Source organism: Ursus maritimus, unplaced genomic scaffold (genome assembly GCF_017311325.1).
Source record: "Ursus maritimus isolate PB19 unplaced genomic scaffold, ASM1731132v1 scaffold_35, whole genome shotgun sequence".
Taxonomy (NCBI): Eukaryota; Metazoa; Chordata; class Mammalia; order Carnivora; family Ursidae; genus Ursus; species Ursus maritimus.
The window spans coordinates 19,630,325-19,649,051 of NW_024426119.1; the positions used below are offsets into that span (position 1 = coordinate 19,630,325).

At 37.3% G+C, this 18,727-nt stretch overlaps 1 protein-coding gene across 2 annotated transcripts in view; it reads right to left on the reverse strand.

The window, feature by feature from the left end:
• Window positions 1–18,727, reverse strand: part of UNC13C (unc-13 homolog C) — a 538,361-nt gene that overhangs the window by 237,258 nt on the left and 282,376 nt on the right. For both annotated transcript variants that reach the window (XM_008705990.2, XM_040620622.1), the window contains 3 exons: window positions 12,466–12,534; window positions 10,779–10,868; window positions 5,665–5,793 (listed from right to left, as the gene is read on the reverse strand). In XM_008705990.2, the coding sequence (XP_008704212.2) occupies window positions 5,665–5,793; window positions 10,779–10,868; window positions 12,466–12,534 (288 nt within the window). The remainder of the gene's footprint in view (window positions 1–5,664; window positions 5,794–10,778; window positions 10,869–12,465; window positions 12,535–18,727) is intronic.

Genomic DNA, 18,727 nt, shown 5'->3' on the forward strand with positions numbered 1-18,727 from the left:
CAAATTCATAACAGAGATTGCCTCAGAAGCAAGAGGCAGGGTAATCTGATTTGGGAGGGAAGCAAAGAAACTCTAGGCATATATCTATATATTTTTTCATCAATTTATGAAGCAATCATGTCCCAATGAACCCGTCATAAATTGAAAATGCTGTAAGTCAAAAAAGCATTTAACAGACCCAACCAACCATACATCTCATCTTAGCCTAGCCTACCTTAAATATGCTCAGAACTCTTACATTAGCCTACAGTTAGGCAAAAGCATCTAACACAAAGACTATTTTATAATAAAGTACTGAATGTCTCATGAAATTTATTGACTAATGTACTGAAAGTGAAAACCAGATGGTGGTGTGGGTACAGAACGGCTGAATCGGTTGTTTACCTTTGTGACCATGGGGGTGAGGTTGCTGTGGCTCCCTATCACTGCCCAGCATCATGGGGGAGGATGGCACCACATATCCGTAGTTCAGAAAACGATCAAAATTCAAAATCTCAAGTACGGTTTCTCCTGAATGCGTAACGCTTTCACATCATTGTCAAGTCAAGAAATCGTAACGTGAACCATCATAAGTTGGAGCCCATCTGTAGGTGATTTTCCGTAAATAAGGATGTAGGTAGTAGTTGGTAGGTAGGTGGGTTGGCAGGCAGGTAGCTAGCTATCATTCAGCACTATTATGTATTAGGCACTAATGGAAGTCTAAGCTCATTTCAGGGAACAAATGATAGTTTTTAAAAATAAAATACAAACGTTTCAAACAGACTTGACAAGTAATTTTTTCAGACTTGCAAATTTTTGGCCTATCCTTTTCTGGAAGAACATCTATATAAAAAGATTATCTGTAATCTGAAGGCTGCCTTAGGAGCATGGAACAACAGCAAGAGGAATTAACTTAATGATCTTAACAACCATATTACCAAGCAAGAAAACATCCATTTCATTAAAGTCCACATAAGGAGTCCTCTATTTATGGGATGGGTAGAACAGACTATTTAAAACTCCAAATCTCAAATTTAAATAGAAAAACATCCTCTTGAGTATATTAAAATGGAGAATTTCTTTTAAGTGTACACTGTGACAAGGATAAAGATCACGGAGTCTGAAAAATCTTCGCAATGTCAAAAGCTGACAAAGGACTAAGAAAATCAAGAATATTAACCAGAAAAAGACAAAAATTCTATTTTTAAAAATAGGCACAAATTTAAAAATAGGCACTCAAAAATCTAATAAAGTTATGAGAGGATTCTTTAACTCATTATTAATTAAAGAAATATAATTAGAATATTGGGCGAGTTTATAGATTATCTCATGTGTCTTTATGCAATAGATCAATCACCTACGTCCACACTGCCACATTTGAGTTCTTAGTTATGCTAAATTGAAGGACAAACATAGAGCTAGGTGATTCGGCCAAGGTGAAGGCTGTTACTTGAGTGTGCAGCCAGCCTCTGGAGAGCACACTTCTATTTTGTTCTTCTAACTGCAGCTACTTTGACTTTTCTCTTAAATCTGTTTTCCATTTTTATTCCAAGCACTATTTTTATATGGTTCTTCAAAAACCCCTTTGGAGAGAGTAAGTATGCTTCCACATTTAAATAATCAGAATTATACTGTGTCTAACAACCCTGAGATTCTTGGTTTTTTAGTTTCAGGCATTACTTCATCTAAAGAGAACTCAGATAAAAGAGAAACAGCATGAACATTAAAAATAAATCTTGATGAAGAAACTATGACATGAAGAGGCTCAGTAGGGCATCCAAGGCTACAAAAATAATAATTAGGGAAGCCTGGATTTGAACTCAAGGGTTCTGACATCAGAGACCATGTTCTTGACCACAGAATTTGAAGTGGAATCATTGAAAGAGACTATAAATAGCTAACTAACATAGTGCTGTTTTTATAAAATTTATTTTTTATTACTTTATCAACCCAACTCTGTCAGGCAAAAGTGCTGAACACTGGGGCTACAAAGATGAAACTCACAGTCTAGTGGAGAAGACAGGCCAAACAGCTATTATATTGTTTTGTGCCTACTAAATGCAGCATGATAAGTACACTGCTGAGAATAGGTCAGGGTATTATTAGAGCAGATAGCAGGAACACCTACTTTAGCTAGGAAAGGCCCTACAAGCTTTCTGAAGAAACAGCCAGATGAGCTAGAGTTGGCCATGAAGGGGGCGTGGGGAGGTGAAACAATTCCAGGCAAACAAAGACAATGCAGACGAAGGCATCATGGAGTTTAGTGTGTTGAATCGTAGAATGCAAGGTGGAAATGAGGTTGAAGTAAGGAAAGAAAGAGCTCAGATCTTGGAGGACCTTTGAATAATGGCCAACTGGATTTAATCCCATTAAGTGAATGGGATTATAGAGTTAAAGATAGGAGAGTCACAAAAACATGGATATATTTTAAATAGTTTAGGTGGTAGGCTGGAAACTGATTTGAAGGTCCATTACTCAAAATAAGCTAAGTTATGCTGTAGTAACAAATAAATCTCCAAATTTCAATGAGTTAATGCAATAATGGATTATTTCTTAAATATTCAAAGTCTCAAACTGGCTGGATAGCCCTCCTCCACCTGGTAGCTACACCATCTGGAATGTGTGTACTTCTAGGTTACTGCAACAGAGAAGAGAGGGCTGCAGGATATCGCAGGATGTTTTCAAGCACTGGGACTGGATGTGGTGTTCATCAACTTCTCCCATACCCAGGACCCTGCGGCATGACCCAGTACAACTTAAGAGGCTTTAGGCAAGCACTTGAGTGTCTACTACAGAATAGTGCACTCCTTTCTCTCGCTTATGATAGACCAAATATACCTATACATTGTTATTGTATTGTTTGAGAAAAATCATCGTCTATTCATTTATTCAATCACTCAACAAATGCTTTTCTTGAGCACCTACTATGATCCAGGCAGTCACATAATTGTCACGGAGTCCAACATTGTTCCTGTGGGTAAACTTGTATTTGAGTCTCCATTTCCATGATGATATGTACAAAGGACAGAGTACCAGAGTAAGTGGAGTGGAAGGTGTAATATGGGCCAGATCCTGCATCTAATGGCAATTGTGAGGACTCTGAATCTGACTGAAAGGGACTTTCTCGAACATTCTGTGCAACAGAGGGACATGATCTGACTTACTTTTTAAAAGGATCATTCTTGCTGCTCTACTGAGAATAGATGTAGGATGGTAGGGTGCAAGCACTGACCTCTATTAAGAAGCTATGTAGTAGTCCAAATGAGCAATGATGGTGGCTCAGATCAAGAGAGAAGCATGGAGCTGGTGAAAAGTGTGAGATTCTGGATGTATTGTGAAGATAAGGTATGTAGTTTTGAAGATAAAGTCATCAGAATTTGAGGACAATTTAGATATGTGGTGTGAGGAAAAAAGGTCTTGAGCTCCCAGGAGAAGAGCATTATAGTCCACTGAGGGGAGATGGGGAGATGAACCTTAATCATTAAAACTTTTCTGAGATGGTTTCAGAAGGGCTCTAGAGGGTATTAGTTTCCTCAATTATTCAGATCCAATAGGTGCTTCCTTTAGAATTGTAAATGATTAACAATGTTTACAGAAAAGCCTTTTTCTTAGATGGAAAACGTAGCTCCAAATGTTCCCATTTTCCCACATTGACAAGATTTCCTATAAAATCTGTATAGATCTCTCTACCTAAAAAGAAAACTAACTGGTTTGCAAACTATATAAATGTCTTTGTTTTTAAAGCCAAGTCAGCAAATATTAAGCTATGCTAGATTCATTTTGAAGCGACACTTCATTTACTTTTTGTTAGGAGCATGTGTGCTTTCTGGGACCTGTCCATATTTCTATATCTTTTATAAAAATAGAACTCTTAATGCAATTTATTAATTAAAAGTAGTAGTAGAGAAGAAAGACACTGAAAAAGGTATGCCACTTTGGTGATCTGGTTCATCCACTGGTGTGAATTAGAAGGGCAGGTCATATTTAATTTGAATTTTGATGAAGAGAGAATGGGGGAAGAATGTCTTTTAGACATATAGGACAAATAAATGCATGGATATAAAAGAGGATGGCCAATTCATGAAAATAACAGAATTCAGGGCTCAGGAGAGGTGATAGTGGGCTTGGAGTTAGAAGGAGTAAGAAATTGAGTCTGGTAAGGTCTGGTGAGATTGATTATGAAGTTATATATGGATAACATACCTGCTATATAACAAGTTTCAATTTTACCTTTTAGCTGAAATAAAGACAATGGTGTTGAAAATGTAAAAGAACTGAAGAGCCTTATGGGAGGAAGATAGTAGAGAACAGACAAAGGGAAGCCACCCAATGGAAGAGCACAGTTGAGAGACAATTATCAGAAATCCAAGAGACTAAGTTTCTAAACTAGAGCACATCTAGCAAGAATAATAAGCTAAAGTTATGAACAATTATGTGGTTATACATTGTTTTTTTATACAATGATAAATTCCAACTTTAATTTTTTTCTCCTATTAGGCCTAGGAAGCCAGAAAGTTTTAATACTGAAAGAAGCCCAGCTTGAAAGAGTCCCACTTGCTTTCATCTAATACATACTATCTAGACTCTGCCCCACTCAAGTAACCAAGAAGTTCCAGAGGCAGTTGTGCAGTTTTTAATATCTTGTGGAGTGACTGCTTTCTTCAGGAAAGTGGATAAGCAATAAATAGATATTAAAAAACCATCCCCAAACACCAGTGTTATAGAAGTGATAGCAATGCATAAATCATAGTGCGCATTAGAAAACTTCAGTGCAACAAAATGGCATATCACATATACATAGGGAAGAAATGTTTATGAAATCACATAACCAACAAAGGATTAGTGTCCAGAATCTATTTTAGAATTTGTTTACAAATTAATAAATAAAAGACAAGCCCATAGAAAAATCAGCAGAGGATTAATAAAATTGCCAATCAGAAAATAAAACTGAAGTGTTTATTGAGTGTATGTGAAAGTATGTTCAAACGGACCACTATTAGTGTTTATCTCAGAAGGAGAATTCCATTTGGAAAAAGCACAAAGGCAAATGCCATTTTATGTGTAACACTTGCCTTTAGACAATAAAGAACAGAGCAAATATTACTAAATGCTAACATTTGGTGATCTGGGTGGTAATCATATGCATGTTTGGTTTGCTTTCTGTATTTTCTTTTGTATTTTTGAAATATTCTTTAATAATAAATTTATATATACAATGATTTTACCATTCTTTTATTTAAATATTTCCCCATCTATCACTTTTATGAGGTAAAATGATAAGGAAGGCAGTTACGAGTTAGGGGAAGAACATAAGAGTTGAGTTGGAATCCTAAATTCTAGTTCCATACCTGCCACTTGACCACTGTGTGACCCTGAGCAAATCACTTAATGGTTCTGAAACTGACTCCTCATCTGAAAAAAGTTAAAACAACAACAACAAAAAGTAACAACAGTAACAACAACAAAAAACCACCCAGTATCTGCCTTTACTACAGAAAGTTATTTTAAGGAGTGAATTATTTCATGTAAATGAAAGTGATGTTCATATGTAAAGAAAAGGTATTGGGATTTCTGAAACCCTACAGTTAATGTGAAATTAACTGAACGTATTTTCTCATTTAGTGCCATTCTAAACTTATAGAAACAGACATTAGAAGCAGAAAGGAGACATAAATCTTTTCTTACCGGGTCTATTAGCTGAGAATAGAGTTCGTGGCAATTGTCAAAAATGTACTTGTACGTAGAATCCAGGCATGCTCTAACACAGTCCTTCACCACCATGCTGGCCTTTGGGGGGCTTTGCAGTTCCAGAACCTGACAGACAAATTATTTTCTTAAATTCAAAAACAGAACATTGCAATCCAGTGTAAACAAACTTAAACAACCTCAATAAATGTTTTTAGTTGATTCTCTGAGTTCAGGAAAAATGTGGTCTTAGAAATGTTTCAAACATGTAAATATTAACTTTAACTTCCTGATATGACAATTCAGTGAAAATGATCATAATCGTAAATATTCAAATAGAAGCACTTAGACCAATCACAGCATTATTGATTGACTCATACTTTTCAACAGTTCAACAATGATTTATCACCTACTGTATGCCTAACAATGGTTATACTGCAATGAACAAAAGAAATAAAAATCCCTTTCCTCATGGAGCTAAATTCTAGTAGATAACAAAAAAAAATCAGTAAAATATACTACATGATGATATACACTGAAAAGAAAAATGAAACAGAGAGGAGGGGACAGAAAGTATTTCAGTGGAATAGTAGTAACAGAGAGGATAAAATAGTAGGTGAATTTAGAGACGTAAGAGGATGGGACCAGGGGGAGTATTTATATCTAGACTATTTTTACAACCTTAGCTTTGAGTAAGGTGGGAAGGAATTAGAGTTTTTCAGCAAAGAGCAAAGTGACCTAACTGAACTTTTTTTTTTTTTTTAAGATTTTATTTATTTATTCATGAGAAACAAGACAGAGAGAGAGGCAGAGGCAGAGAGAGAAGCAGGCTTCCTGTGGAGCAGGGAGCCTGATACGGGACTCAATCCCAGGACCCTGGGATCATGACCTGAGCCGAAGGCAGATGCTTAACTGAGCCACCCAGGCGTCCCTGAACTATCTTTCAAAAAGTTCCCTTAGGCTACCTAAGATGGTCTATGGAAAAAGTAGAAAGACCAGTGATGAGAACAGTACAATAATTCAGTCCACATAGTGCTTGCACTATGGTGTTAAACTAGGAGCTGTTTAAAAGATATCATATTCTCGTTAATTTGGGAAGGAAGAACTAACAGGATCTGCTCACAGACTGGATGATTGGTGTGAGAGAAAGAGAAGTTGGGACCCCATGGTTTCAGCCTGAGTAACTGGTGCAACGGAGGTCGCTCTACTTACATGAGCAAAGCTGTGCACAGGAAATCGGAACTTGGTTTCAGACAAGTTAAGAATGAACACGTTGTTATACACAGAAGTTGATTTCAAGCAGACATTTGTGTATATGAGTTTAGATGCATGAGATGTCTGGGGCTCGAGATACAAATTCAGAAATTATTAACTTAAAGAAGAATTTAAAGTAACAGGACTAGATGAGTATGTATACAAAAGAGAATAAGTCTAAGAAAAAAAAAACCTGGATAATTCTAGCCATCGGGTAAATGAGAAAAAACAAAGCAGTGGAGACTGAAAAAAAGCAGCCAATGATATGAGAGGAAAATTAGCAAGAATAGAAATCTAGGGAAGAAAAGGTTTCCTTGAGGAAAGATTGATGAAATGTATTGATACCAAACATTATAGGATAAGGATTGATAACTGACCACTAGATTTTGCAAACAATGGTCATTGGTGATTTTGACAAGATCATTTTTGGTGAAACAATGGAGTAAAAGTCTGATTGGAGTGAGTTCACAGTAAGGGTGATTTTGAAGATTTAATATTGTTAAAATTTCAGTTCTCTCCAGATTAGTCTGTATATTTAATCCAATCCCAAACAGTATCCTGACAAGAACTAATACCACTTAAACAATTCTGAAAAAGAAGAAAAAAAGGTGTAGGACTCACAATACCTGATTTTAAGTTTTGCTATAAGGCTACAGTAATTAAGATAGTGTGGTAATGGTGAAAGTATAGACAATTGAACAGTATAGGGTCCAGAAATAGACTCAAACAATATGGATAATTGATTTTTTTATAATGATGCAAAGGAAATTCAATGCATAAAGGATAATATTTTCAATAAATGGTGTTAGAATGATTGAACATGTAGTATGCAAAAAAAGGAAAAAGTTATCTTAGACCCATACCTTATACAATAGTAAAAACAACAACAACAACAACAACAACAACAAACCACCCCAAAAAAACCCTCAAAACACAGGACTAAACATACAAGGTAAAATAAAACTTTTGGAAGAAACATAGGTAAATCTCCTTCACTTAGCCAGAAGCACTACCTATAAATCAAAAAATGGACAAAATTAACTTCATCAAAATTAAACACTTTTGCTGTACAAAAGGTACTGTTAGAAAATAAAAAGACAAAGCAGACAGGGAGAAAATTCTAGCAAATAAAGTACCTGACAGAAGTCTTATATCCAGACTATATAAAGAACGTTTTTCTTGAAGTTTTTTTTTTTAAGGTTTTTTTTTAAAGATTTTTTTTTTTTAAAGATGTATTTATTTGTCAGAGAGAGAGAGAGCTCACAAGCAGGGAAAGTGGCAGACAGAGAGAGAAGCTGGCTCCCCGCCGAGCAGGGAGCCCAATGTGGGGCTCGATCCCAGAACCCTGGGATCATGACCTGAGCCAAAGACACACAGACGCTTAACTGGCTGAGCCACCCAGGTGTCCCTTGAAGTTTTTTAAAAATTATTTTTAGTAATCTCTAAAATGTGGGGCTTGAACTCATGACACCGAGATCAAGAATCACACACTCTTCCAACTGAGTCAGCCAGGTGCCCCAAAGAGCCCTTACTACTCAAAAACAAACAAACAAACAAAACCCCCCAAAAAACCACGAATAAAAATGGGCAAAATATTCCAACAGACTGTTCACAAAAGAAATTCAGATGGCAGACCAGCCCAAGAAAGGATGATCAACATTAATTAAAAGAGAAATAGAATTAAGACCATAATAAGATACAACTTCACTATTAGAATGACTAAAAAAATAGTAATAACAATTACAACCATGGAAAACACCAAGAGCTTCACCTGAAGACGTACAGCAATTGGGATTCTCGTGCGCTGCTGCCAGGAATGCAAAACCGTACAACTGCTTTGAAAAAACAACTTGTCATTTCTCAGAAAGTTAATCATACCTTTATCAAATGACCCAGGAACCTCACTTCAAGGCAAGCGAAAGCTTCTGTTTACACTAATAATATGTACGTAAGTATTTTAACAGTTTTATTTATAGCCCAAAGTAGGAACAACTCAAATGCCTGTAGTGTATACATAACCAAGGATTACTACTCAGCAATAAAAAGGAGTAAACAGCTGATACACTCAACAAGAGGGATGAACAGCCAATGTGTCATGCTATATAGCACATTATTTCATTTACAAGATGTTCTGGAAAAGCAAAACTATAGGGAGACAACAGATCGGTGGTCACCAAGGGCTGGGAGAGGGCTTGAGTATAAAGGAGCAGCCTGAGGGGATTCTGGAGGATTATGGAACGGTTCTGTACGTTGACTGTAGCGGTGTTTATACAACTGCACCGAAACTCATAGATGTGTACAATGAAGGAATGAATTTCACTGTCTGTAACCAGAAAAGAAAATGGGAGGATGAAATTTGTTCAAAAGATACAGGGAGATTAGACACTGGGAAGAAAACAAAGAGGATGATTTTGAGGAGTCTGGGTATTAAAGGAAAAGAGGAATTAGGGTGTAGCAGCTGGAGAAGGAAGTGGAGTCGATCACTGAAGAGAGTGGGGAAGACGGATGCACTGAGGCTTTAGAACTCAAGAGGGGATGAAATCAATTGCACAGGTGGAAGAGATGGCCTTTTCTAGGAGAACAGACAGCTAATCAATAGTAATAAACAAGAAGAAAGAGCGGACGGACACAGATGCAAGTATGTAGACAGATGGGGTGGGTGGGAGGAGCATGTGGTCTGAGCTTGAGGAAGCTCTCCAGCCTTTACTCCTGTTTTTTGCAGAATAGGAAGCAAGGTCCTCAGCTGGTAGTGAGGATGGTGGAGGAGGTGCTGTAAGTTTGAGACTTTGTTTCTAAGCACGACAAGGTTGGTGACTGAGGAATGGCATAGATACGTAGCACTTGCATAAGCAACCCCAGTCTCACTCCCTTTTCCCCCCCCCGCAGTGCTGACGGCAGGCGTTGTCGCCTGTCCATAAAGTCACATCTCCCTCCGAGCCGGAGTGGAGGCTCACTATCATTCTCTACACACTGTTCCAGCTGCTGCTGCCAGACCAGAATGGATATAAATTCTATTTATCCCAGTCACCCAATTTAACTGTGATTTTAAGCCAAATGAATTTTATTTGAACTTTAAAAAAATCTAAATGATTGCTGATAGAGTATGGTTTTGTTTTCTGTCTCTTATATAGTACCATTTTTAGTGCTTCTAGTGAAAACAATCATGGGCAACTGAAAATTATTTTTTTTCTGTACAGGAATTTTCTGAATAAACATAAAACTCTCTTTCAAAGAGCAAAACTTTTTTAGCCCATAGCCTGACAAGCAGTTTTAGGAAACAATTTACATGAATTGTCCTGCTAGCCAAATTATGATTGCAGAGAATTTGCTGTTAAAGCAGAGGAGCTATATCTAAAAAGAAATGCCTGCATAGTTTGGTAGATAACAGTTAGCTATACTAATGGTTTAGGCAATCAAATCTATTCCTATGTAGACATTTCCAGGGCTGAATACAAGAGTTGCCACAACTGGGGCAAACTTAAAAGAATCAGCTACTCTCCTGGGATGAAAAAGTCAGCAAGACATCTGAGTTAAAACTAAAATAAGTTAACTCGTTTCCATTTAGCATTCTTAGGGATTTATTTATTTATTTATTTATTTTTTTAGTAAATGCCATGTTTATTTAAGATGGATTTAATTTAAAACTACATTTGAGCCACATGTATCAGAATATTTTAGGTGTTTAGGATAATCCTTTTCAACACACCTTAGACTGGAGGATTCACTTAGCACTGGAAAAGGCATCAGAGCATAATCACTGGGGTTGAACGGGAGCGATCAAGAGATGAGTAAAAACCAGACTTTAATGGGGAGTGAACGTGTTATGTCACAACAGGATAGCGACAAATAAAATAAGGTACCTTCATCCTAAAAAAGGTGATACTTGTTAGCAGGTCAACAGTTGATTTTAGGTCTTGCAGCCGTTCAGCGTTGCTGGCAGGAAAGTTTTCCTGGTTAATTAAGAAATAGAAAATGGGTAAATTATCAGCCTAAAGCTTGTGATGGGAAAATAAACTAAAACTAACTTTCTGGGAAAGAAAATGGGAAGTGAACTGTGAAAAATTATAAAAAATATTCCTAGAATAGTCTTAAAATATTTTATCATAAAACATAAAAAGTAAACAATTTGAAAACATTCTCTTAGTCTTAAAAAGCCACCTTTCTATTTATTTCCACAGTGCAATAAAAATATACAAAATAGTATCATTCATGCAGTGTTATCACTCATATTTGTTCATATAATAGTTTTGCTACTAAAAGTAGAGGGGACAGCACGTAGTTGGAAATATTTTTTATAATTTTCTCAAGATGGGTAATTTTTTCCAAAAATACTCTGGGAACTTTTACATGTGTTACATTTACTTTGAGTCACAAAGAAACTCTTAAAAGTTAAAAGAAAAATCAGACTCCATGGCAGTGTCTCCTGGAAGTAACAGTGGATTTCAATAAGTTTATTAGTGTGATTTGGTGGAAATGTGATATAAAAGTGAAAATGTTCAGAACTTTGAAGTAAAGGGAAGGTACAATTATGAAAATGTTTGATCTAAGGAATAATTTTCCCACTGAGAAATTTCTCATTTTAACACGCTTTCAAGATTGGCTTTTTACAGAGCAATCAGAACCACAGGTAACTTTAAATATTTACGAACTCACTCAGGGTGAAGGGGTCCAAATGATGACAAATGAGGTGGCCTCCAGGCCCTTCTGGCCCCCAGATACCTTTTTCATTGCCTGTATAGCAGTTGTCTTCTACCAGTGTTGGCCCCAGTCCCAACGGGAAGGGTGGATTTGACAAAATGTGGTATTATAATTTCCAGAAATAGGCAATTAAGATACCCATCAATAATGAACTAAAACATGAATGCAGAAGATCTACATACATGCAGATATGGAATGATGTTTGAAATAAAGTATTAAGTAAAGAATGCAACAGTTATTACTACATGTTTTTTGTAAATAAAATTTATAACTGTTTTGTAACTATGATTTTTTTGTAACTAACATGTATATTTACACACACACACGAATATATTTGTGTGTGTGTGTGTGTGTGTATGTATTTGTGTGTGTTTCACTTGGAGGTGAAGTATAGAAGAGCTGACAAGAACTCTGGAGAGCTTCAAAAGAGCATACTGTACTGATTTAGGAAGAGTGAATTAAGCAGTGAGTCCAAGCAGGCATCTTAAAAGCTGGGGAAATATTAGCAGGATATTTCAGTAACAAGGGGTGAGATTTCAGGACTCTGCCACATGTCTACTTCATGGATTAGCTGCCACTCAATCTGATAGCTATTATAAAAATTACAAAATTAAAGCTACACACACACACACACACACACACACACACACACGTTACTACTGTAGGCTTATGTGGGGCAAGGTCCCTGAACAAGGGAGGTCAGCTTGCTTACTTAGGGGACTTTTTCAGTGTGACAGAACCTGAGATCCCAAGACCAGTATTTTTACTTTCCCATTACACAGTGGATGATTTTTTACAGTACAACAAGAAAGCATCTCAGCCAAATATGACAGGTAATTTTGTACATACCCTATACTTTGACAGGTCAATCCTTAAAGAGTTATGCAATTGGTCCAGTAGTTTTATGAATTTTTCCCTCTGTACAAAGCAAACACAAAATTAGGAAGAATGGAAATAAATGGTCATTCTAAATGCAGTCCTCACAACAACTTTTTGAGTTACTGTCTTCATTCTATAGAAAGAAAGGTTCGAAGATGTCAGTGATTGTCTAAGATGATAGAGCTGGTACGTGACATGCAGAGCTCTTTGACACCAAATCCAGACTCTTGCCAGTAAGCCACAGGGCCCCTCTGTGACGAATAAGAAAGTATCCAGAAAGTTGCAGAAAGAGTCCAGACAGCTGAATTGCCACCGTACTAATTCACAGCACTATAAGTCAGCAAGAAAAAACAATGACCCACCCCTCTTCCTACCCCCACACACCACAGTACCTCCTCAGAAAGAAATGATTGTTTTTTTAAATTTTTCCTACCTATGGAAGTGGGAATAGCTATTGTTCTCATCAAGAACAATTTCAAAAAACATTTTCCTTTTGGTGACAAGTACAGACTTCATAATCTGAAAGTATCGATCGCCTTTAACGTATGTGTATGATTTAGTGTTTTAAAAAAAGTATAAAAATATCAAGCCATTGATGCTTCCCTTTGAGGCAGTACCAGGGTTGGACTGACCTCTTCATAGGATGTGAAGATAAGGAGTTTGCTTATAAGTGTCAAGGATGAAGTTGTGTTGATTAAATAAAGTAAATAAGTTAGATAAGGTAAAAACATCAAAATCACACAAACTTTATAGGATAGACAATCCCCCATTCTGAGTCTCAGATTTCTAATCAAAAATGAAAAAAAAAAAAAAATCCAAGAGCGGAAGTAAGTAACATTAAAGGTCTGAGTCTACATTACTATTCTGTAAATAAAAAATTGCATTTTGGAAGATATTGGCCAAAGTAGAAATTTTCCTAATACTTTCACATATAAGGTGGATTTATGGGGATCTAATTCATCCCTTGAAGTCACCGATTTTGATGAAGTGAGCGGAATATTAACAGGAGTTGATGAATTGTTCCTAAGTTGAAACTCCAATTTTCTGAATAAACTGCCTTTATCAGGTTTACACATCAGACAATAAAGCTCGATACTATCTCTGTGTTAACTCCCTGTGGAGGCAATGAAGGAGCTTAAGAAATGAATCTTGCCTTCAACATGCTTGCCATCTTGGTAGGCAGAGGAGACTCTTCAGTAAAGCTATTGAAAAATACAGATGCGTTGAAGGTCTTAGATTTTTCTTTCCCACTCTTCATCATACCTTTCCAGGGGACGAGGTGAACTATACTGTTCTTTAATTAAGCCCCATCCCACAACCACCTGGGTGAGTAGCTCTCAATCAAAATAGAAAAATTTAAGAATCACTACCATCATTGGTTTAGGCCTCAGCAAAGTTAATCACTCAATGTTTGTAAAGTTAAGATGTTCGTGTCATGTCTTGGGATGCTTTATCTGACCTCTGTGGGTGGTACAAATCATCAAGACAGCTGACATGGCCCTAGTCATCCATGCTAATGCCCAAATCATTGGCCCTCTTATACCCACTAGGACTGACTGTTCTGGTTGTCTGCTTGATATCCATTTTTCCATTTTTCTTTACTAAAAGAACCTCATGAGTCATGTGTGCCCATTACGAAATACCTACCTTCCCAGACCTCTTTTCCTCTAGGAATGGCCACGTAGTATGACTTTGGCTAACGAGATGTATATAGTTTATTAAAGTGGATTGACTCAGCTAGCATATTGTCAATGAATTATCATTTGAAAAGATTCTAAAGAGTCTAGCAAACATTGTTGTATTAGTGTTTGCTCTCCAATTCTTTGTCAGACTTTTCTCCATCTGCCCTCGGTTTCTCTCCTTTCTCCCACCTGAAACTCAGACTAGACACAAGAAGGTAGGACAGCCGTGGGACCAGCAGATGAAAAGCTAAACAAGCAATTATGCCTGGTGCAGCAGGAAGCTGAGAGCCCCCACGCCTCCCCTTAGCCCTGTCTATCCGTCCTTTCAAAAAATTACAATCCTGAGCAGCTACACTAGCCCTGAATTCCTTATTACCTTTGGACTTGGGTTACACAGGAAAAAAAAAAAAAAAAGTCCTATTCACTTAAGTGTGTTTCCTTCAGTGTGTTTCATGCAGCCTAACAGAATTCTGACTGATACAGATCACACATGTGGTCTTCCTACCTAAGTCTTCGGTGCCCAGCTGGAAAATTTACATTCAAGGAACACAGAAAAATGTGGAGAAAACTACCAGGCCTGTTGTTGCTAAATCCCAAACAATATCAGACGATGTGAAATTAAAAGTGTGCTACTGATTGAATTTTCGATAGAGATTCTTTAAACAGCAGGACAGCTTGAAATTTAATTTTATTTGTCATATTTCTATTTAAGTAGAGTGACATTGCCTTTCCAAGAGCTGAGGAGGCCTCTTTCCTGCCTGGTGTGACCTGAGGAATAACAAAACACTGGGTGATTAAAAAATGACTCTCCCGAGGGACGTGCCCACAACATCTGAAATGGCCCTGTCACTCAGCTCTTCCTGTCAGGTAAGGTCTACCCGTGCCTGGGATTTGGAAGCGGGCCACATCCATCATAATACTGCTATCACGTATCAAAAACTTAGGTTTAGTTCACTGATAAGAATAACTCTAGACCAGGGGTCAGAAAATTATCTGGAAAGATCCAGGTAGTAAATATTTTCAGCTTTGTTGCCTGTCACAACTATTAAACTCTGCCACAGCAGCACAGTAGCTCCCAGAGACGACGTACCAACAAATGGGCATGGTTGGTCTCCAATAAAGTTTTGTTTATTGGACAGTGAATTTTGAATTGCATATAATGTCATGTGTCGTAAAACAATAGTCTTCTTTTGATATTTTTTAACCGTTTAAAATGTGGAAACCAATCTTACCTCCAGGACCCATACAAAACCAGCTGGTCGGCTGGTTTTGGCTCAAGAGCACAGGGAGATTTTAAGTAGGGGGAGGCAGTTGTTACCCCACAAGTGCATTCAAATCAACAAGAAATGTCAACATATTGCCCTGGGATCCTGGGAACTGTAGAAGGGAAAGTCCTGATAAGGAAGGGGTGTAAAAATGTCTGCATCACCCTCAGCTTCTCTCTTCCATTTCTTGGTTTCTCGGTATCTCAGTATCCTTAGGTGTTTTTCTCGCTAACTTCTTCCAGCCCTTAAAAACTATCTTTTGTTTTAGTGTAACTAAGCTCAGAGTGAGCCCTAGCCTCTCCAGCTATGGCAATAGCCTCAGATTGTTTTCATTGCCTGTTTAACTCTCTCGGGTGCAATTTTTGCTTTGATATCACATATGAAAGAAATATAATAAATGTTTTCCCAAACTTGATGGGAGTCATTAAAATGTGTGTGGCATTATCGATGAATTGTGAAGTTAACAGAAACTTTTCTAAAACATCAAATTAAAAAGTTTGATCAACTCTGCTCAGGACTGCATTATCTTTTTTCCAATAAAAAATTATATTCCAGGATTTTCATCATATGAAGAAGTGATCAAAGAATCTGCAGTCAAAAACTCTACAAAAACTTTTAAAGAGATGTATCAGGAAGTTAATTAATGAAAATAGTATGTTGTTTTTCTGGAATTTGTAATGTTTGTGGTGTCATATTATAGTAACTTATAATTCATTGGGATTCGTTTTTTATTAGAAATGAATATTACTTTTCTATTGACAATTGGTATTCTTCTGAAAAAGAGTCCCATCAAATTACATGTTTAGGCAGCACAAAACCTAGATCCACCTTTGCCCAGAACTAATCATTTGCCAAATTATAAAAGAAACCATTTCTTCTAATGTGTTTCCCACATACATTTTCTCCTTTGCCACATCACCTCATTTTCTCTAGGCCATCGTCCTTGTGCAGCGTCACTTTGCCCTGTCAGGACTAACACAGCAGCCCTACCACTAATTTCCATCTAGTCCTCCTGTGAGCAGTACCGGAACTGATTGACTCATTCCTCCATTCCTCAGTGTGGCTTCCTGGAGTTCTGAGACTGGAAAACTAAGCACCATATCTGCCAAACTCCTTTGCAAGTTTATGCAATTATGTTAGTTTCTGCCTATTAGAGGCATGTGTACTCTTAAGTTTGGAAAGCAGATAGGAGATGGAGGCCCACTTTCTGCTTCTTGTTTTACTTCTGCTGCTAAGTCAAGTCCTGGAGACATCGTTTCCCAGTCTCTGGTCGCGAGCTTTGTGGTTTCAAAAAGAGAGCTGCATTAGCAGAAGCAGCCTTCTGATTCCTCACCTTCCTGACGGTAAGTAAGCTCACAACTTCTCTTACAAATCAGTTTCACTGTGATATTTTGAGAATTATTACAGAAGAACCTTCCTCCAATCCTTCAAATGCTATTATAAGCATCTAATCCCCTGTGCCAAATCCCTTTCTACTTAAAGTTTCTAGGATGGTTTCTATTACTACACCTGAACTGCATCTGATACACATTCTCTCTCTCACCTCTATAATCTCTCTTCTACAGAGTTAACTTTCTAAATCGAAGTTTCTATCAGATTATACCCTAAGCTTCAAGAATGATGCCCAAACATCTCAGTAGGCTTTAAAGGCCCTCGACAATCTAATATCAACCCAATAGCACAGCTTCTTCTTATACTACCATCTTCTATTCTATTTGCCCTACTCAGTAGGCAGGCTACCTTCCACACACTGAACTTATTTTGTATATTTACTCTTGACTTTGCTCAAACGTCTTTCCAGTCCTAAGGTAGTTTCCCTACTACTTCTTGGACCTACTACTCATCCCTAAAGGCTCTGTTCCTTTTGTCAAATTTTCATGACCCCCTGAAAAGAATCAATCACTTGCTCCTCTTCATCTCAAAGCAAATTTGTAAGTATAACCTCCTTTGACACTAATTACATTTTGGGAGTGACTTGTGGTTATCACTACATATGGTTATGTGACTATCCCATCAATTTCAGAGAGTAGAGGCCACATTTATCTTTCAGTCCCTCCACTACCTGCTGTAGTGCCTTACGTGAGGTATCGCATGAATACGTATTGAATGAACAAGGGGACAAATAAAAGAACGTATGTAATGGCAAAGAAATATTTATTAGTATTAGTTTATTTATTTTTGCCCAACACTAGCTGGGTCAAAAGGGTATATATGTTAGGAAAAAAAATAAACTAGATAAATATCGATTTTACTAGCAATTCATTATTTGCATTTTTAAGGTAACTCACTAAATAAATTTTCTAAAGACTTTTCTTTAAAGTTGATATATTGAAACCCCAACTCATGGAGTTTTCTACCTCTCTGACCCTTGATCCACCTGTGGTGTTTTCCACACGCATGGGGATGTTTTATCCAAAAAGTTCTTTAATCTTCTTGACTCCAAGCAACCTTTACATTCAGTGGTGTGCTGCTAAATCATCTCTTTGAAAGAAAAATGCCTTGATTTTTAGCATTTGCCAATTTCCATTATGTTAGTATCCTCAATACTTCTGGTTTCAAGGACAGCTATGTTCAACATCTAACTTGTACTCTTCCTGAAAATTCAGCAGTCACTGCCTATGAGCAGGTTTAAGTAAAATACAACTGTTTCACACTTAATTTTCAACAGTCTACTTCCAAGAACTACATATTGGACCCAAGATTTCCCCCTTTGAAATTTTAACTGAAATGTTTTACGTTCATACCTAAATCCTTTGTCTCTGTCTCTCCTGGCGCAACTTCTCAAACCGAGACCCCATGGTGAAGCACTTCAGCTTTTCTCTTGACAGTCTCCTCTATGTACCAATTCACTCACCCTTCTACTGCCTCTTCTCTATAAAATTTCAACCTGGAGTCAATCCAATCTTCTGCAATATCTGTTACATGAGTATCAGAATGCTGCAAAATTCTGAGAAAATCTCACAGCACATGCATTGTTATGACAATGTGATTTATGCTTCTCAACATCAAACGAGACCTTTAGCTTTACTAGGAATGCCTCTGACATGGCCCTGAAACATTTCTCTTTCTATTCCCTTTAGTAACTTATCCAAACCTGTCATAACCTCCTTCACCTCCTGCATCTGTATCATAGCCCCTGTCTTGTAGATGAGCATTTCCTGTTCTTGTAGACAACCACAGAGATTAGGGGAATGGTGTATGACACCCTAGCTTTTCACTTCAATACCAAAAGGTCAGAGTTCTCTGCAAGGACACTTATACTATTCCTGAAAGTTCAGAAGGGCA